At 44.1% G+C, this 21924-nt stretch overlaps 1 protein-coding gene and 1 long non-coding RNA gene across 3 annotated transcripts; one reads left to right on the top strand and one right to left on the bottom strand.

Moving 5' to 3' along the window:
• Positions 1-6188: 6188 nt before the first annotated feature.
• LOC136497285 (protein SICKLE-like) lies at positions 6189-9118 on the bottom strand. The gene is made up of 2 exons (XM_066493084.1): positions 8593-9118; positions 6189-7069 (listed from the first exon to the last, which is right to left on the bottom strand). Exons 1-2 carry the CDS (start codon positions 8906-8908, stop codon positions 6432-6434), a joined length of 954 nt encoding a protein of 317 aa, XP_066349181.1. The 5' UTR covers positions 8909-9118; the 3' UTR covers positions 6189-6431.
• Positions 9119-13153: 4035 nt separating this feature from the next.
• Positions 13154-16298, top strand: LOC136495361 (uncharacterized). Of its 2 annotated transcripts, none has more exons than XR_010768981.1 (3): positions 13154-13374; positions 15859-15918; positions 16028-16298. It is a non-coding gene; the product is annotated as an uncharacterized lncRNA (long non-coding RNA). The 2 variants fall into 2 exon arrangements; XR_010768980.1 differs by having other exon boundaries at positions 15799-15918.
• The last annotated feature ends 5626 nt before the right edge of the window (positions 16299-21924 follow it).

The raw sequence follows: 21924 nt of genomic DNA, 5'->3' as shown, positions 1-21924 counted from the left end.
AGCATGCATGCTCAGGTTAAAGTTCAAAGTTCTCTAACAAAGCGCATGCAATGATAAAATACTATTTTCCGAACCATGAATTTAGATGTTTTTTAGATTATGTGAAAACATTATGGTGGCAAAACACATTAACCAAAAGCTCAAATATAACATTCTAGGAAAATTTTGTATTTTCAAGCTACAAATCTACAATGTCGTATACAAGGAAAATGAGTTGTGCTTGATTTTTAACATCTATTTAAAAAATCACAAGATTTTTGGTACCCCTATACTAGGTCCTTCATCTCAAACGGAGAAACTATATTAAAGAAAAGCTAAGTGGCCTCTCATAAGTCCTCGTTTACCGGAACAACAACTTCTAAAAAAAAACAAAAAATCTCGTTTACTGGAACAACTTCTAAAAAAATACAAAAAATCTTATTTTCCTTCTGCATAAACCAAATAGTATAAATTCTTATTTTTCTTCTGCGAAGATTGGGGGCTGCTATTTCTCATATGCCTGAAATTTAAGTTTTTTTCAGGCAATGAACAATATCCATTAGATCTTAATCTAACCATCCAGGAGACTAGCACTATGCATGTTCTTTCTCTTCCTCTATTGATCTCTTTTGGTCCTTGATTTCAGGCATCTGGATTATAGGAAACGTGGCGAAGATTAAAGATGTTTGGAGATCAATGCACCAGTAGACGAGAACGAATTATTTTTTTGGAATTCAGCAGATATAGCGCATTTTCGGTACTTTCCAAACAAAAATGTATTAAAAATAAAAAACGGTAGATCAATCCCCAAACGGCAAGACACTAGCTAGTCTTAGTCAATAATCCGGTGGTCTTTTTTATAATATGAAAGGAGAAAAAAAAAAGGTATGTAAAAGGGATCGCACCCAAGAGAAAAAGATGAGCAGGTGGAAACGGAATGATATACAGAAAGGCTACAATTTTTTTTTTAAGAATTACACCGTACAACATAGACACCCACTCACCTCTATGAACACATATTCATAACACGTACGGGGATATCGTCTACCACTGAATGCATAGCGCCGTTAAATTCTAGAATAAATCTAAAAAAATACGAGCACCCATATCAAATCAAGAATTTAAACCTGGATGAACAGATTCCACCAAAAAAAAAAAAAAACTCAACCAACTCATCTATAACCAGTTCGTACAGGAAGGCTAGATAGTTAGCTGTGTGTGTCCTCCAAAGTCCAAAGTCCGAGCCAAAGGTGAGGCTGAGGCCCATGCACTCATGCAGCCCCTTCACTTCTGTTTTGTTTTCTGGGACGGACGCGCCATTACTTTTAATTCCCTGCACGATACGATCAGGAAACATACTAGCCAAAAAAAAGAGTATAGAAACATAGAGAACCTAAGTCTGTTCGGTTGGCTGGTTCGTATTGTTGCTGGTTGCTGGCTCGTGAAGAAGTATTGCTGACTGATTTGTGTACGAGAAAAATACTATTCCAACTAAAAATTTACGATTATTTACGACAGGCCACAGCCAAACAAACAAGCTAAAGTTGACAGCAGGTGTGTGGATTTAAGAGTAAGGCCATGTTCGGCTTACCCTATATTCGGCTTTTTTTTCAGCCAGAACAGTGTTTTTCTCTCGCAATAATTCAGCAAGAACAATGTTTTCAGTCAAAATTCTGCCAGCCGAACGGCCTGAGACGACAGATGGTTGATTATTTACGCTTGGAGAGAGTCAAATAGTTGGTTTGGCGAGAGTATAGCAATAGTACAGGTTTCTTTTTTTTTAACGGCAATGCTTGTTCGGTCCATCCGGACGCACTGAACCCGCGTGCGATGACCAGGAAAAAGAAAGAAAGAGGGACGCACATTTGTAATAACGGCATAAGAATTTGTTTTCTCCGCAAATCTCGATGTAACAATCCCCAGTGAGCAGGGACTCACGATGCGTGTAGATAGATAATACATATAGGAGTACATCATCTACCAAACCAGACCAGAACTGAACTGAATGTTGCCTGACAAGCTAACTTGATGGTGAGACGAATTCGCTTCCGCCAAAAAAAGCCAAACACGTACGCACTTGACTTGACACTGACAGCAGCTGGCGATCGGCGGCCTTTTCTTCTTCCTCACTGAATTTGCCAACCTTTTTCTCGCCATCCGTCAAACTGCATCATTATGCGACTGTGTCCTGCTGTGGTACCAGTACAGAACCGAAAAGAAGAGGGTATCTACAGCGACGATGGATCTCTCTTCCTTGGGAGCAATCCCAGCTGATGACCCTTTTTTTTAATTAGTTTCTTCTCCTGAGCATGCACTTTTGATGACTACCTACGAACCGTCCCAAAAAGAATATTACTCTATACTTCTATTTCAAAGTCAAATAAACTATTTAAGTTGCACCAAGTTTATATTGAAGATTGTCACTATTTATAACTACTAACATTATAAAAAATATATTTCAACATGGTGTATCTAATGATGTTTATTTTGTTGTAATAATGTAAATGTTGATGTTTTTAAATAAACCTGATCAAATTTAAAGATAATTTGATGATTAAGGAGGAAACTAGGATGGCATGCTCTTTTTGATGGAGGGAGCAACTTAAAAGTCAATTTGTTTCTTTCCCTGGCCTTTCGATTAGTATAAAGTTTGTCAAATTGTACCTTAATAAGAGGAGAATCGAGATGCATGCAAAATAGTTTTGAAGGCTACGACCGTGATTTGAAAACAAATAGATTATTTTGCTACCCGTGAGAGCGCATCAAATAAATAAGTGCATGCAGTAGTATCCTTAAAAGGCACCGACGGCACAAGACAAGAAACGACCATTTTATTTTGTCATCATATCAGAAACATCATCAAACTTGTGCCGTGCTGAAAGATGATGAAAACCTCAATCATTTCCATAATTTCCACACTTTCTCATTGAGAATGAAAATATATTAAATTAAATGAAAAAGAAAGCGGGTGTATTGTAGTATCGATCCTTGCTGGTGTGAAGTGTGACGATGCAGCTGTATATAAAATTCCAATCTGAAGAACAAGGCTTTTGCCTTGCAGTAGCGAGCAGCACACGGAAACTGAGACCCAACACCAGCCCTGCTACTTGCCGACAACAAATAAATAGTAAAAAAATCAGGCCTGCTTGCTGGCCCATATAAGCCATCCAGAGAACACTGTCAGCCAACAATACATACTCTCATGTAAGGTGTCATGTATATACTACTATATACGTAGTAAAAAATGTATGTATTACCTCATCTGATCCGAGACGATTTGAGTATTTTAACAACAAGCAAACAATGTGTTACATATGTGTGAGCCATCAGTCAGCTCAGCTCTCACTCATGGTTATGTTAGGCAAATCCCTGCTGAAATATACTACATTTATAAAATAAAGCAGGCGACCAAAACCCAAACTCATCATGATCAGAGTCAGAGTTTCGTATTAAAAGACAGCCGCCTAGATTAAATTAAATATCATCCACAAATCCGAACCGCATCCCCAGTGAGATTTAGCGATAATCAGAATATGTGTCGTGTTCGCTTGGCTGAAAGTACCGTTGGCTGATTTGTTGTGAGAGAAAAATATTGTTCGTTGGCTAAAAAAGTATGGCTTATAAGCCAAGCGAACAGGGCGATGATCGATCCTCTGCTAACCAATCTCACATGTGCTTGCAATGCATGTTGGTGTGCTAACAAATCTCTTACACATGCATGGTGGCATCTGCTTATCGGCTGGCTAATGATTAGTCTCAGTCTGAACATGCAAGAAGCTAGGTACCTGTGCACGTCCCATATCACCATCCACCCTGTTCACTGGGCTTACGCCGATGATTATGCTGAAATGTTGTAAGAGAAAAAACATTGTTTCATGACTGAAAAGTAGTTCTAAGTAAGCGCAAGCAAATAGGGCGATCATCATCAGCATCAGCATCGGCATCGCCATCACCCAGCAAACCTGACCAAATCATACCAGAATATATGGGACCAATGCCAACTTCAGAGGGTTCGGACTCGCTTGGGCCAAACACAAACCACTCGTCCTCTCCTTTTCCATTGCCTGTTAGGTTGGTTCCAAGTCAGTCAGTCACTCAGACAGACAGTCCTTCCTTCCTAACAGGAACAGGCTAACAGAATTGGCCAACTTTTTTCTCGTCTTCGCTATGTCAAACCGTGCTGCAGTGCAATGCAATGCGTGATCAGCGTTCTCCTAGTTCGTAACAGAACACACAGCGGTGGCGGAGAAAAAGTGGCTGGAACGGTGGATTTGCCACTACCAGACTCTAATTCCCAATATATAGCACCATCTCTCAAGTCTGAACTCTTTCTTTGAACATCACGCAAAAGATTTGTGCGCTTTTGATTAAGTGAGTCTCTAGCTCAGTCTGGACGCAATACAAAGACACTTTGGACGCAGTACAAGAAATAAGGTCCATCTCGGATGATTCATTATGCACCAAGAAAAATTAAATCAGACATGCTACCTAACCTCTGTTTCTTTTGGATTATTACAGATGACATTATGCCTAAGCTAATTCCACGTGCTGCTATATATAACTTCTACCATTCTAGGTGCTGCTCATTTTGCTCCTATGATTTTTTTTTTATGCCTCTTTTGACTTGCAAAATCCTACTTCAAACAATCAAACCAAAATTGGAGTTGCCATTCTCATTCAACCTACTAGGAGTATTATTCTCCATGCTTCTTTTTTTCCAGGTAGCGATTGCTCGGGTCTTGGAACCCTTAGAGGTCAACGCTCATGCCCTCCTTTTTGGTGCCGAGATAGCTATGCACCCGACCTTCACGACACAACTTTGTGCATAGGTGCTGGCCTCCGTTGTGCTTGTTAGATCGCCACACACTCATCTTAGACATTGGTCGATGTGTCCTATCATTGCTGAACAAGAAGCTTCTCTGTAATCAAGATCTATAAGATAGTTGATTCTCTTGCTAAAAAGGGAAGATGAGCTAGCATCCAGAATTCATATCTTTTCTCTTGCTAGGCACTTGCTCATTCTCCAACTTGTAATATCAAGCACGTGGTAGGAAACTTTGATTAGGGTAACTTCATCCTCATCACTGTAACCTGTTTGTAATGCTATGAAAGTTTAAAATTTCATTTAAAAAAATGCAAAAAGATGCTGATCATGGTTGGGAAGCTTTTCGAGCCTTCCAAATGTAGGAGTAAGACAGCTGTAAAGACAAGGTCAAGAGGGCTGTCAAAAGGGCCTTACTTGACTGGGCTATGTATGACAAAGGACTTGATGCCCGGTTGAGAAATCTGGCAAGGCATACTCTTTGTGATACCTTGTCCACCAGAAAGGAAGAACTTCCACAAGACCTTTGTCAGGATGCTGTGAACGCATTAGCTGATTTGCCGAACTCAACTGTATGGACATCAAAAGATAAGATGCTCTGTGCCATGAAAGTGGAATCAATGCTGTTGAGGTGGATGACGCCGTCAGAATCTGTTCGCAGCGATCATTCAGACTACTAATATGAACATGGATGACAATGGCAGTGTTTATATATTTCTTCATGGTGCGTTAGAACTTGGTATGGAAATTGTGTTCAGCGACGTAGGTACTTGCATTAATCGGAAGACTACTCTGACATTCAGTGTCAGGATGGCATGTTAGGCATGGGCACAGTTTCCAACTTGTGACCTTTGTAAGTGTTACTGAGCAATTCAGCTCATCTCTCTGTGTAAGTAATATTTATGCCCAGAAATTGGTTGTGATGTGCACCATTACAGCTGAAACTGTGCCAACGCAATCTCTGAAGTCTGGAAGCTGGTTGTAATGAGCACTATTACAGATAGTGATGGAATGCCACCAGACTGATCACAAAGAGCAGCATCTCCAGCTGACCTTTGGCACAAGATTTGCAGCTTTTTTTAACAGAATTTCCACCTAACTTTCTATGCAATCCAGAAACAGGCATGGGGGATTCACTAGTCGTTATGCACCAACAAAAAACACAGACATGCTACCCAACCTTTGTTCTTTTCCCTTCTCCACAGGTCTGTTTTTAAAATAAAGCCTATTAAGTTCTAATGAAGAAGTGCATCAAATGCTTCCAAAGAGTGTAACTTAGCATCCAGCTCCACGACACCAGAGTTAGGTGCAGTGATTTGGAACTTGCTACAACTGATAGTGCACCAAAACTGGAAGGTATGCATCGACATGACATAAGACATGAAGCCACTGCTAAAGCATTTTGCTTCCTCCATCTATTAATCAGTTATTCAGTTCCTTAAATTCAAGGAGTCAAGGTACAACAAGATCGCTAGAACACATAAATACTGTAAAATTGCCATATCCACACGATACAGGGCAATGGGAAGAGCAAAGATAAAGAAGCACATGATTTCAGAGGGAACACATCTATTGCAAATGAAAGCAAAAACAACATCAATTTGTCGTCCTAACTATGCATACATAAAGCCTACTTCTCTTTATCAGAAACCTCATTGAAAGACAGGTCAAGGTATTCTGCTAGGCTCAATCCTGATGTTGATTTAATTTGGCCTTGAGCAGGTGTTTCCTTCTTTTTGCGCAGCGATTCTGGAAGCCAGGACTTGTTGGAGTCATACTCAGCCCTAGGTATTAGTATGTTGCCAACAGCAGGTTGCAAGTCCAACCAAGGGTCATCAAGCATTGACTTGTTGAAGTAACTACGGCCTTGCCTGCCAGGATGGTTCTGGAAACCGACACCACCCCTCCCCCCTCTCCCCCTTGAACCTGGGCTGCCAAAGTAGTTGGGCTCCCTGCCACGTCCATAAGATGAGTATGGGCCACCTCTTGGTCCATAATTCATTGGGCTACCACCTCGGCTGGGATTCGGGTGCCTGAACACAAAGTTTGCTGAATTTGAATAAGAACCTCGACCTTGAGGACCAGAATGTGAGCCCCAAGGAGGTGGAGCGCGAGGAGCTCCTTGGTATCCTGACATAGGATCCTGGAACTGCATAGGACTTCGCCATGGACTGCTCCCTGGTGCATCTTGTGGCATTGGGGATGGAGAGTGAACTTGTGATGGTATATGCTGCTGGTGTGGAGGGTGATAGTTGCTGCCATAGTTCCCTGGTCAAGAGTTGGAAACATTGGTCAGGGTGACATTCTACAGTAGTTATGATATCACAGATGGAACTGAAAAGGAATTGGTAGGTTAAGCATGCGGCAAACAGAAGAACTAAACATGACTGCCATGCAAAGCACAAGAGAAGAAATAGATGATGGCAATCCTCACATGTTAATAATGGAACCAGACACCCAACATAGTTTGCATCCGGACTGGACACTATAAGTAATGAAAGCACTTTAGACTCAAACCATTAACCCAAAAATTGTACTCTAAGTTTCTTTAATCAATCATATTCATTAACCATTTAGAACCTAGCTTGTATGCCACTGCTGTAAGGCTGTTTTCTTAACTGCGATATATAATTATGAGTTTCTCACTGGCATCCTTGTTTCTCTGGTTAACCAAATTCCAGCTACTGAAGTGTTATAAGAAACATGTCAAAATCCCTTTAGTTTCAATCTTACAAATATCACTAAACTGGAATCCTAGAATATCATTCTTTGTCTTTGGAGAACTAGATACCACATCGTTTTTATGCCATGCTACCTAACCATCTAATTCCTCAGACAAACAAATTTTAGACAGACTAATAAGTAAAAGCGCAAAATAAAAAGTTAAAAGCTGATCTGATCATCTTAAACATGCAACATCAGCATATTGGAAATTCGAATTGAATAGAAGAATCTACATTATGCTCAAAGGATGTTTAGATTTAACTGATAAACATCACAGAGTAGCTTTAGAACAGAAGCGAGCCTTTTCCAATTCAACTGTAACACTCATAGAAAATGAAATTTTAAATCTGAATGCAGATTCATCAAGAAAAATCATGTATGTACCAGTCTAATAGAACACATAGAAACCAGTGTTTAGGCGAGTGCTGGGTCCGCCTGGATGCCTAGGCGGCGCCTAGACGACAAGGCGCCAATGTTTCCCAAGGCGAGCTGGGTACACCTGGACACCTAGGCATCGTTTAGGCGACGCCTTTGAAATTCTGATAGACACCCTTATGGTGTTAGGCACAAGGTCAGCCACTGCCAACAGAACACATAGGCCGAATGCCCAACTATAGAAGAGCACCCTTAATGTTAAGTTGCTGTCTAAGAATGCACAAAACCCCAGAAGAATAATGTGGACTGTAAACTGAAAACTAAGTTTGCCTCTTAAAATGCAAACCAGGAATGAGTTGTACTTGTACTATATAACCAAGTTCCCAGCAAGTATGCATTATCCTTTTTTTTTCTCTGCCTATGCCCTATAGGTTGATGATACCTTTTTTTATACTTGTAGTAGGGAGTGTTTTGTTAAGGTTTAGATTCAAATGAGTACAGCAAAATGTAACTACGGCTTCCTATTAGTTTAATACTAGAAATCAGAAAGAGGATTTTGTTAAGATTTAGAATCAATTATGAGTATGGGGACTGAATTGTGCAGGATATGCAACCCTAATCCGACAACCGACATTAGTAGGGAGAAGAGAAGAGTAGCATAAGCTAGTAGGTGCGTGTAGGGTAGTACGGACCATAAGCCGGCGGAGGCGGGGCGTAGCAGGCGGGAGGGCCCTTGCGCTTGTGGGACCAGGTGGGATTTGTTGCGCCGCCGGAGTAGGAGGAAGTGAAGGCGGCGGCGGGGTTGGTGTAGTAGTCGAACCGATGGGGAGGGGGCGGGCACACGGATGCGGCCTGGTCCCCCAGGAGGTCAGGGTCCGGGAGGAGGCTCCCCGCGGGCGCCGGGGGAGGAGCCCCCGCCGGCGACGCGTTTGCGGCGGACCGGAGGGCGAGGAGGCGCTCCCGGCGCTGAGAGGAGGACTCCTCCGCCTCGTGCTCGCCGCCGTCCATGTCGGTTCTGGTCGACCCGGATCCGGATCGAATCGCTCCCTCGCTCCCTGTCGCCGAGGTGGCGTGGTCCGCCGTCCGCTGCTGCTGTGGGCGACGCCGCGAATTTGCCCTTCGGAAAGAGGGAGGAGCGGACGCGAGCACGAGGTGGAAGAGGGGAGGTGACGGGGAGTCGCGGACAGGGATGGGCTGATGGCCGACTCCGAACAGAAGATTGGTCAGCCCACCAGCCCATGTAACAACATTAATGTTTTGAGGGTTGTTACAGTGCTTTTTTTTTTGGCAGCTGTGTGATTAAAAAAGAATTGATTATGTGTAATTATGGGTAGTCTTGTCTTTTTACCGTGGACACTAATTTTGATTGACATCTTCCTCCTCGCGTCATGCCGTCACATAAACTGGATGCTAGATCGGCAGAATAGGGGCTCGCCGCTAATGCCTGTATACACACAGCGCCTCGGCGACGGCCGCCTGTCTTGGTCTCACCGCCGGACGCGTGCAAGGGCTCAACGCCGACCATCTGCGGGGCTTGCCAGCGCTCGCGTGCAAGGGCCTGCAACTCAGCCGGTACGGGGATAACGGGCGCCGCCCACCTACACGAGGCGCACCGACTGCCGCCTAGGAGTGCCTCCGGCCGCCTGCAAGGGCTTGTCGTCGCCGGCTGCATCTAATCCTTTCACTGAACTTTGTACTTTTGTTTCTTCTGAATCTCACATCACCAAAAAAAATTGAAGGAAACTATAACAATTTAGGCTTCTCCCTATGCTAAATTGAGAAATAATTGATATCAACTTCAGGACAGAAGCACATGATCTACAAAGCATGTCGCCTTCAAGGTGTGCAATATCTTGTCAGAGATCAGACCACAAGTCCAAGATACTCAAAGGTACTAAGCTCAAGAGCATGCACCCTTATACAAGAATTGGGGTTTTGACGTAGAGCATCTGTTTGTCGGCCCTGATGCAGAATGGGATCAACGTGTTTGCGGCACAAGAGTGGGGGAGAAATAAGAAATAAGCAGAAAGGAAACTGGACAACGAGAGCCAGCGTGTCGAGAGGGAGGGTCGCTGCACCGACCGCCTAGGAAAGGGAGGGAGCTGCGAGCCCGGCCATCGGAGTCCACGCAAGGGGCAGCCACGCCACGGACGCGTCGACAGGAACCAAGCTGCGGAAGAAGTAGCTCCTTCGAAAAGCAGCTCATTTTCTTTGATTCAGAAAAGCTGCTGCTGAGACGTCAATCGTACCATCCAAATTTAATCAGAAATCAGTTCTAGGTCCACATATTATTTGGTTTTGGCCCACAACTTAAATTTTTTCCACCTGGTTTCTCTTATTTTTAAACCATCAGATCTAGCGAAATGGAGGGCTCCCATTATTTCCGAGGGCCGTAAAATTTCACAAATGTTTTTTTTCTAATTTCCTTTTCCTTTTCCACTGTTTGACACGTAATTTAACTAATTTAATTCATGCGATTTATATTTTTAAAATTTTATTTATCATTCAAGCTCTTATAATACATATGATTTTATAATTTAAGACGCTTATAATTTTGCCATTGTATGGATAGAAATTTAATTTAAGACGTTTATACTCTAACTAGTAGGTAGATTGGTTCGGCTTACTCGCTTTCGGCGATAGTTTCGTCCTGAAGAGTAGCCGTTTTTCACCACGTAAGAGCATCTTCAAGAGTTTGGTAGTATAGTTTAATTGCTAAACTAATAGATCTAACAACTTAATAGAAGAAATAGCAAGTTTAAATGTTATTATTCTCCAACAGTCTTCTATAATAGCTTTCTAAGACTGTCTTTAACAACCGTTACCCAAAATACAAGACACATTCCACGTTTGGGTAGTATTACAGGCAAATGGTTCAATACCTATTTTTGGTCTTCTCCAACAACAAAATCCAAAAGAAAACCCTTTCTGCAAATAGGCCTCCAAGAGAGATGATACTCAGATTTGGGTTATATCTCTCCTGACATCCAAAATAGGTCTTTCATATAGATACTTGTTGGAGGCTATAGGTATTTTATTGAAAACCCATTTTGGGTTTGTGTTTTCTGATGGAGAGAGCCTAAGTAATTTTGCACTAGGTATTGACATTTTAGATTTTTTAGGTATGTTGCTTTTGCTATGTATGTCTAGAAACAAAGTAAAATCAATGTATCTAAAAAAACCAAGAATATCTTATAATTTGAAACAGAGAAAATATTTGCAAGAACAATAATTAAAAAAAAACAAGAGTACAGGACAACCGATTGATCTCTTCATTCTCGTGCCTTTTTTTTTCTAATTTTGGATTGGATCACTCCATAGCTTTCGTTTATTCATTCAATTGAAATTCAAGTCCGTATTGCATAAAAAATACTCCGTATAGTCTTTTGCATTCGGTTTAGTTGCATGCTTGTAACCGTAGTTCTCTGCCATCGATCAACTGGGGTACGGGGTCCTCAAATTTTGTTTTCACAAAATCGATTGAACTTGATATTTTGATGGCCATAGCGAAGCAGGGCAAGATATATTAAAAAGGAAAATTGCAAAAAAGAAACACACACACACACACACACACACACACACACACACACACACACCACACACACACACACACACACACACACACACACACACACACACACACACACACATATATATATATATATATATATATATATATATATATATATATATATACAAAAGTATTAATGTTTAAGATGTGTAATAAATATTACTAGATTAATTATGAAATATATAGTTCTTATAATAAAGCTATTTAAATATTCAAATGTAGATAATAACGTCTATAAATCTAGTCAAAATTAAGATTATCTGACTCCTCGATAAGTGATATTTTCATTCTTTTCAGCACAAAAGGGGTATATATATAACTTTTACTACAACATGATGAATAAGCTTACCTAGCACTTGAACAAAATTAGCTTGGCCTCTCATGACTCTATATAGGGGAAAGTAGGCGAAATCGGAGATGAGTGCGTGTATGGTGGGTGGTTTTTGCAACATGACTAACTAACTGAGTAGGGGATGAGCACTAATAACAAATGATTTATGGAAAAATTTCAAACTTAAGTTGGCATAAAGGGTGTGTTTTTTTGTGTCAAAATAAAAGGTGTTTTTTCCATAAAATTTTCCTAGATAAGTTGTTAGCGTGAGGTTTGTGTGGAATCCATAGAGAACGGGAAGAGAGGCAAAAGCTCAGTACCATAAAGCCATATAAATATTGTGCTCATTCAGGACCTCTATGGTTAGAAGCTTAAAAAAGTTGAGGCTTCGTACACATTGTCTTAATAATCATTTAGTGTACTCATTTTGAATGTATGGAGCCAGGATTTATTGCCTAGCAGCCAGGCCTCAGTTCAAACAAGCTATTAGTATAACAAATATATGCCCTATTGCACCAGATTAAAAGATAAGCATGATGTAAATTTGTAAAGGAATTGATTTAACCCGTTGTCAACATTTTTACATACATTATGACGTGGCTTGTCTTTTTCATCTCGTTATTAGTTAAGAAGTTGTTGACCTGAATTTCTGTCTCATTTATTTGTCTGGCCCTTCATCGCTGGTAAGGATGGTAGAAATCTTCTGCAGCCTACGGAAAATCGGACACAGTAGGGGCGGTCAGAAAAGAAACTCGAAGCATGCATTATCGGACCTATAACCAGATAAAAACATGGAAATGGATCGCCGGACCTAACCAGACCGAACAAAAAAAAGGGGTTACCGAACCTAACCGAATTGAACACGAAACCTGAAGAAAAGAAAATTTGACGCGCTAGAGATGGAATATCCTATTTCCTACAACTAAAAAGAACAAAAATAAGACAATCAAATGGTGCGACAATTTTTGGGTCGTCGCTCTACCTCTCCCCGTGCGATCCCGCGACACTCCCCAACATGCGCCAGCAGGTGGAAGGGTGGGAAAAAAATAAAGAATAAGAAAGGATTCTTGATGCAAATATATAAGAAGGAAAGAATATATAAAATTGGTTAGGATAATTTAGAAATAGTATATGATTCCTGATGTAAAATTGTCTTCCTAATCGTGCAATCAGAACAAACACCGTGATTTGAGGAGATAGAGCCTTCCATTTTTTGTGTGTGTGAGCGAGATACTCATTTGCATGCGGTCATGCAAAGGTACCACCTGGCTAATCGCTATCCCATGCATCGCACCCTTTCACCACCCCCCACCTCACCGCAAATTGTCCGGCCCTCATTTGCACCCTTGGCCATCACTGGGGGTGGCAGGAAGCACCGTGTCCCCTGCACCAGGTACGTCGTGTCGTGCACCTCGTTCGTCACCGCCGGTTCCGACCCGTCCGCTGTGCCTCCTCGGTTCGTGCCTGAGGCCTCCGTTACCTCTGCTCGCCGTCGGGGGCTGCCGCCCGCCGCCAGATCGAGAACATCTCCTACGTCGATCGAGGCGCGAGCGCGACTTCATTCACCGATCGGTACGTACGTGAGTTCAATTAGTTTCCCTGTAACCTCTCCGCAACGATTAATATAGCATAAATCATAGTGAGAGTGGGGTGTTCCTCTCATCTCAGCTGTAGAAACATCCTGTGGCCGTGGTTGTTTATCTATCGATCCCTAATGAGGGAGCTAGGGGAATGAAACGAAGCTGCTGCACTTTTTTTTTGGTGTTTCCTTCGTGATTTCACCTGTGTTCGATCTGAACGAACATAGTTGATATATGATCGGTTCATCATTTTATTTATTTATTAGGTGAAATCTAGGTAGCTAATTCTTTCCCCAAGTGTGTAGATGGGTTTCTGATGTGCCCATGTGGAATCAACCGAATTAGCACCTGCATTATTACAAACATAAATTACTCGAATCAGATAAATGACGCAAGTTAGCAGTAACAATGAACAATAGTGCTAAACAATACCATGCCAGCGTTGTCTACTCCTGTTGTTCTCCGTCACTCTGTTTCGTCAGTTAGTTTCCATTTCACTTTTAGTTTCGTCAGAGTTTAGCTTTATTTCAATTTCATCAGTTAAGGTTGTAGTTAGCCTGATGCATGCGTTTGGTTCCTGCGGAGGCACGTCCGAGTCCTGCGCGGCTCTTGCGTGGTCTTCGGATGGCATGATCGTAGTGGCACTGGTGTTGTGCATTCAGGAGGATAGCTCCTATGTATTTCCCTTTATATTGCAATCCATAAGCTGAAAAACGCTGACAGTGGACAGCACCAAGACCCAGTTGTGTTCATCTGTGTTCTTGAGTGCGTTGCTTAAAGTTCGCCGGTGGCGAGAAACTTCCGACGAGCTACAACAGCTTGGAGTTAACACATACCAGTGGAAAATCTTGAACAGCATCAAACTGAAGTCAAGAAAATATAACACTGGAATCAGTAATTGGAAGGGAGAAAAAAGTTGTGCAAAATAAGCACTACTATGAAATAAACTGTGGTTATAAAAATTGCACATTGGTATGATCCCGGTAAGTCATAGGTTTCAGTTAGTACAGTTCTGAACAATCTGATGAGGTTCTAGTGGTAACAAATAATTAGCAGCACTACTATGAAATCAGGAGGTCCTCCAGTGGTATAAACTAAGTCGTATGAAAAAACATGTGCCAAAAATCATGAATAAGCTGCACTGGAACACATGTTTCTTTCATAGATTCATGAATAGGAGCTAATTTTTCATGATAGACCTTGGGATGCAAACAACTATATAGGAATTCCATTTTTCTGTGAAATTCAGAGCTACAAGGGCAATGCAATATACTGTCTGCCAATGAATACTAATGAACCAACAACTAATAGAGTAGACCCTCTCGTCCAGCACTTCCAGAAATAGCTTGTAAAAAATAATACGCACCTGCACAAGCTTGACATAGACCTGTATTTCTGAAGAGTGATATGCATATAGATTAAAAATTTAATAATACATTAACTTAATATTATCAAGGGCTTGTCAGTCTCGCATAAACAATTGAAGCGAGGAAAACACCTTAATTGCATATAGATTAAAATAATGTTTTCTGTGATCCATAGAACAAATAAATTGCTCTGTTGTGAATAACAAATCAAGCACACTGTACACTATCTTTGTTGTAATGGGAAAAGGAAGACAAATCAAGCACACTGCACCCTATCTTTTTACTATTAGGATTGAAGCTTCCAGTTAGTTTAGAACCATACCCAAGCCATGAGCTTGCAGTAGTGCATTATCGAACATATAAATTGCTCACGAAGCTAAGCAATTAATAAGCCATTCACTGAATGCTTATATAGGTCCTGGATTGAAAAGACAGTGTTTCACAAATGAAAAAACATCTTATCCTTTGCATAAAAACTAGTGTAACGAACAATGACTGAAATACAGTTATGCACAATACACCGCTCTACCTAACAGATAATTACATGTACCGGATATCCGAAGAATTTATATGTTTGACACAATTCAAGATACATGTCTGACACGGAAAAAAACATCGCCTACACAAGTACACATAAAGCAAACACCGCTTCTACACCTGACCAACTATTTACTTGTAGATAAACATGCTCTGCTTCCCTATAAACTGGTCATAAACCGCCCAGTCACATATGGTTCAGATTAATCAGCATGGCCTTTTTTTTGTTACTTCACATTGATCTATGCAATAGCGATTGATGCAGCAGGTTCATATTAGGTCAGCTATGTTTACCTTACAGACCTTTTTTTTGTTCTTTCTGTATTCCTGTCTTTCCTGGCTTTTGTCCATTGTCCATAGCTGCTCCTTCTGTTCGTTGGCATCCAGGAGCAGTAGTAAACTTCATTTGCTTCATGCATGATACGACACCTGTGCTTTTGCTGATAATGAGGCAATGGATTGTAATATGGAGTAGTAATGGTGTTTATTTCTTTTTTTTTAATCTTTTCAAGCGATTCTCTCCTGCCGTATATGTCTGCGTGGAATATTGATGATCGTGAATTTTGTCATAGACAGTCAAGTGGCAGTATATGTCTGCGTGGAATACATCAAAAGCCACACATATTTATACGGTGAGTACAACACTTTGTTTTAAGTTTTTGTGGAAGATTTTTTAAGAGACACAGTATTACCCATGCGACAGACACTAATATTTACATATATACTCGAACCTGTGTACAGGATGGTATGGAGATGCGGCGGAACTTATTCGAGGATTTATTGGTGCACGAAAGAAATAGATATAAGAGATTTTATCCTGCTGATATAAAATATTATCTTAGACGTATCACGGAAAGGTCTATATAGTAGAGTTTGTGAGTCTGTGACGCCGCGCTATCCGTGACTGTTAATTTTACAAACTTTGCTTTTTTGATTAACTGTCACTTTAACGTTGGTATTTAGTTTTTACAGTATTGTTATCTTATCGTGCGATTCGTGTGTTTTTAGTACAAACTAGGTAGCCTGCCTGTGCGTTGCTAAACTTTTGTACTAAAAACACACAAATCGCACGATAAGATAACAATACTGTGAAATTAAATACCGACGTTAAAGTGACATTTAATCCAAAAAGCAAAATTCGTGAAATTAACATAGTCACAGAGAGCGTGGCGTCGCAGGCTCACAAACTCTACTATATAGACCTTTCCATGCGTTGCAACGTGAACAAATAATGCCCTGATAATTTGAGCATGAACGTGTTATATTGTTAAAAAAACAATAATGCAAGCATGATGTTCAGAATGTCAATATTATAAAATGAATTTTGTGCATGGCTAAAATTCTCATCGATGATTTGCAATCATCAAGGTATGTATTTATAGTATTGTATATTTGTACATACGCACATAAAAGTTCATATCACCATAACAAGATTAATTGATTCCTCAACCTTTTAGAACTAACCATGTTTTTGAATTATCAGTTGTGCGTGTGATGGCATGCTGCGCGTGGGATGCAGCCAGGAGCGTGGGATCGCACGCAGGCAGATCGATGACCCAACATTGGATTGTCGCACCAAAACGGTGTCCACTTTTAGTCTTTTTAGTGGTGAGAGAACGAGGCTTGCAAGAATAAGAAACACTCAATTTGAGAAAGCAAACCATTCTGGTACCTCACGTGAGCATAACTCCCAACCCAGTGCAGTATGCTTTGATGGAAAGTTTGAATAAATTTCTACAACCTTAAATTTATCAAACTTTGCACGATAACCATTTAATGTTCTCTACACTAATGGCCCAACTGCAGTCTCAAAACATTGACAACACAACAATAATATTCACATAGGTGTAACTCCTGCATCTATCATCGGAAAACCGTTGCCGTCAATTAGTCCCCAATGATATCCACAGCTTTGTAATTATGAGTTTTTCAAGAAAAAAAATGTTTCCGTTACCTAATAATCGAGAAACAGAAACATGGTGAAGATCCATCGAAAAATAAACAGTTCTGTCGGGTTCATAAACCCGGGGTCCCTCATGGACCTGCTTCCCAGCAAAAGCTCGGCCCAGCAGACGACGTTGCGAACGACGCGCAACTCCTAGGCCGGCCCAAAAACCTAATGACAGGCCAGAAGGGTGATCCAATCTTTGACAGAAAGGCCTGGCCAAAGAAAAACCGATGCTCGCCTCTGACTCCGGCCTGCCTCTCCGACTAGAAGGCATGGTTGAGGAAGACCAGCGCTCGCCTCCGACTCTGACCCTCGCTTCCGACTCCAGCCTGCCTCTCCGATCGGAAGGCCTGGCCAAGGAGGACCGACGCTCGCCTCTGACTCTGGCCCGCCTCTCCGACTGGAAGGCCTAGCCAAGGAAGACCGGCGCTCGCCTCTGACTCCGGCCAACCTCTCTCATTGAAAGGCTTGGCCTAGAAGGGGCGACGCTCACCTCCGACTCCGGCCGTCGCTTCCATCACTTCCGACTCTGGCCCGCCTCTTCGACTGGAAGGCCTGGCCAAGGAGGACCGACGCTCGCCTCTGACTCCGGCCAGCCTCTCCGACTAGAAGGCCTGGCCGAGGAAGACCGGCGCTCGCCTCCGACTCCGGCCCACCCCAACGACCGAAAGGCTTGGCCGAGAAGGGGCGACGCTCGCCTCCGACTCCGACTCACTTCTCCGACCAGGAGTACATCGAATCTCTGCTTACAGCTCTTCTCCGACCGGGAGGCCAGAGCCAACTGGGGAACGATCGATTGGGGACGTCCGCTCGGTGAAGACCTAGGAAACAGACAGAGCAAGTAAGGTGGGGCGCTCCAGTCAACCGCAATACCTGCTCACTTGTAGGACAGTACCAACAGGTCATGTCAGAAGGATACTTTATAACCTTCCAGACATGTTAGAACACCAACAGTATTGTGGGCACCGACATTTGACCTACAGTATGGTAGGCGCCGACATTTGCCATACCAGAAGAAGACGATGGAGCCTACCACATGCATCTGAGCGACAATAGTGTTGTGGGCGCTGACAAACCGTCTTGTACCTGCCGGCGTGGGCAACAAGACTAGGTAGCACACACACACACTCTCTCTTGTAAAGCCATCCCCTTCATCTATAAAAGGGGATGCGCTCTCTCCAAAACGATGGATCGATCTAGACGACCAACGATTCCAACAAACAACATATAGGATCATTCTGATTCTCTCTACTCAGCTCTAGAACTCTAAAGCTGAACAGAGACACACTTAGCGAACGTCAGAGCTCCCGTCACTCTTGGCCATTCGGTCCGAAGTTCGACCGGACCTCCGATACCCCCATCTTACTCCCTCTCGTTTGTAACCCCACAACAAACTTCGAGCATCTAGACTCAGGAATAAAGTCACCGACCGACTCAAATTGGACGTAGGGCACATTGCCTGAACTAGTATAAACCCTATGTCATTGAGTGCTAGGCCACATCCAATCACAACGTATGGCAAAACGACAAATATTTACTAGTTGGTCACTTTTCGCACCGATAGTTGGCACCGTCTGTGGGGAGGACGTCGTACGTTCACGCTTTTTGTCATCAGATGGCCCACCTTTCTACCACCTTCGCTATGGCGGGCTCAAGTGATATGACTCACTTCAGCTCACTAGAGTTTCCCGCGCTACCACCTATTAGGATGTGGGTTTCACCCGTCTTTGAGCCATCCCAGACCTTCCTCTTCGGAAGCCTGGACTTCATCGTCGACCGGCTCGACGTGCTTCGCCTTCGTGAGAAGGCACTTGTTCTGGCGCCTGTCGGAGGGGCGCCCTCCATCGGCTCTAGGACTCCCAGCGACTTCAATGCGAGGCGCCTACGCTTCACTCTGAGCCTACGCTAGGCTCAAACCCCACTACGAGTAACATACATACTATTATTTACTCACTATTTACTATTTTCCACCGATTCTCCGGAGGGACCCCGTTGTCCCTGCCACGACCGTCATGCAACCGGTTCCCCTACGGCCTCATGTCCCCCGCGAATGCATACACACAGGGGCTCTGAAGGATGCTGGTGTCACCCCGTCTCACATCCGAATTCATGGGGATGGCAAGCTATGCTCCTGCCTCTTTCCACGACCTCATGGATGACGATGTTGAGAGTGATGGCTCTAGCATCAGCGACATTGTGGTGCCTAGCCACCCTCTGTCCTATGCCCCAGGACAGCCGCTGGTGGTAGCGGAGTCTCTACAAACCCACACCCCTTCGGACCCTCGTGCGGAGGCCCTCGCATGTTGCTCAGGAGCATGGCGAGGAGCTACAAGAAAGGCGGCAGAACCAGCCACCACCAGCGCCGGCGCGCTCGGCACACCATGTTGTGCCCCGTGCGTGTAACCCGGTGAGCGGCGCCTGGGGTCACGCCCGCCAGGTTCAGCGCAATATCATCGATGGGGGGAATGACCCCCCATAGTTCGCTCGGGCTGGCCAGAACATCGCCACGGTGGTGATGCTTCTACATGGCCTTCCCGAGCCTATTGACCCATAGGAGCAGGAGGTCCACCGGAACCTCTGGGCGCTGGTGGAGACAACCACCGTCTAGTAGGCAAAAAGCTCTGCGTCGCACCACCGACTCGCGGCCTCCCTCCCTACTAGGGGAACGGGGGCACGCTAGTCCAACCACTCCATCCACTCACCACTGTGGCCGCCAAGCGTGCAACAGGAGGGCACAGCTATGCCATGGCCTGACCCGACGCCCGCTCCACACTGGCCACCTATGTGCGAACGTCTCAGGCCAAACCGAGATGCTCACAGCATCATCAGCAACCGGCATCGGGCCCAGCATGATGATGATGTCCATCGGGTGGCAGTAAGAGCAGGCGACATGGGCTCCGATCAGACCATCGAGAGGAGTAGTGAAACGCACCCCAGGTGCGGTCACCGATCCTATGATCAGAGTCCTAGCCTATATGGCCCGGGACCATGGGCCTTTGGTCGGCGCATCTAGAGAGCGCCATTCCCATAGCCAGAGGAGTTCAGACCGCCTACCAACATTGCCAAGTATACCGAAGAGACGAATCCTGGTATATGGCGTGAAGACTTCCTGCTCGTCTGCTGAGCTGGAGGAGTGGATGATGACCACTTCATCATTCAGTACCTCCCCATCTGCATGGGGAACATGTTCGAGCGTGGCTCGAATTCCTCCCACATGACAGTATCTGCAACTGGGTAGACCTTAATAGGATCTTTGTTGGTAATTTCTAGAGGACGTATGTCCACCCTAGAAACTCCTAGGACCTCAAGAGCTGCCAATAGGAGCCTAATGAGTCCCTATAGGATTACATCCATAGGTTCTCGAAATGATGCAACTCCCTTCCTAATGTCGTCGACGTGGATGTCATCAACGCATTCCTCTCTAGGATGACATGCAAGTCCCTGATCCACAAGCTTGGCTGCCTGAAGCCCCATACCACCCATGACCTGCTAGACATCACCACAAACCATGCCTCCAGCGAGGAGGCGGTCGGAGCAGTCTTCAATGGAGGCCAGGATAAGGGCAAGGCCAACCACAAGGACCAAGACAAGGGCCCCTCCATGCAGAGGGGCAAGAAGAACAAGAAGGATCGGTGCTAACTAGCCAACTCTGCATTGGTCACCATGGCTGATTACACGGGCAAGCAGCCCCAGCAGGGCCAGCCTAACCACTTTGACAAGCTCATGGATAGCCCATGCACCAACCACGCTTACCCCGTTAAGCACCTCTACAAGGACTACAAGCTCCTCAAGTGCTTCCTACAACTGGCCGACGGGCCGAATGATGGAAAAGGCAAGGAGGCAGCAGCCAAGAAAGGAGACGTGGCGAGCAAGGATGGGGATGGCTTTCCCGACCTCGAGGAAAGCATCATGATCTTCGGGGCTTCGATGCCATCTACTCCAAGTGCCAGCACAAAGTGCACTATAGAGAGGCATGCATCGCCAAAACAGCCATCCCCTTCTTCCTTCGCTGGTCAGAAACTCTGATCACTTTTGATCAGAGGGACCATCCTTTCCACGTCGCTAGACCAGGTCACTACCTGCTCGTCATCGACCCCATCATTCGCAAGAAGCGCCTCACCAAGGTGCTGATGGACGGAGGCAGCGGCCTCAACATCCTCTACATCGACACCCTCGATGCCATGCGCATCCCCCGGTCAAAGCTCCGCCCGGCGAGCTCTCCCTTCCACGGCGTAATCCTAGGAGCGCAGACATACTCGCTGGGGCAGATCGACCTGCCCGTCACATTTGGTGACCAAACCAAGTTCTGCACGGAGGTGCTCACCTTCGAGGTGGTGGACTTCCTGAGGTCTTACCACGCCATCTTGGGGCAGCCATGCTATGCCAAGTTCATGGCAGTCCCCAACTACACCTACCTAAAGTTGAAGATGCTGGGACCAAATGATGTCATCACTATGGGTAGCACCTTTCGCACGCCTACATGTGCGACCGTGAGCATTACGAGCTCACCACTACCATCATCAACTCTTTTGAGCTTATGCGGCTCGGGGAGTTGTCGACCCTAGTAGTCCTAGACTGCAACAAACCAACCTCCTCGACTGCCTTCCGCCCACTCAAGGAAACTAAGGCGGTGGGGATCGACCCCACTAACCCTACCAAGACGGTGTGGATCAGGACCCAGCTCCTAGCC

The sequence above is a fragment of the Miscanthus floridulus genome, chromosome 12 (genome assembly GCF_019320115.1).
Source record: "Miscanthus floridulus cultivar M001 chromosome 12, ASM1932011v1, whole genome shotgun sequence".
In the NCBI taxonomy this organism is placed as follows: Eukaryota; Viridiplantae; Streptophyta; class Magnoliopsida; order Poales; family Poaceae; genus Miscanthus; species Miscanthus floridulus.
This window is presented reverse-complemented; position numbering and strand designations above follow the sequence as displayed.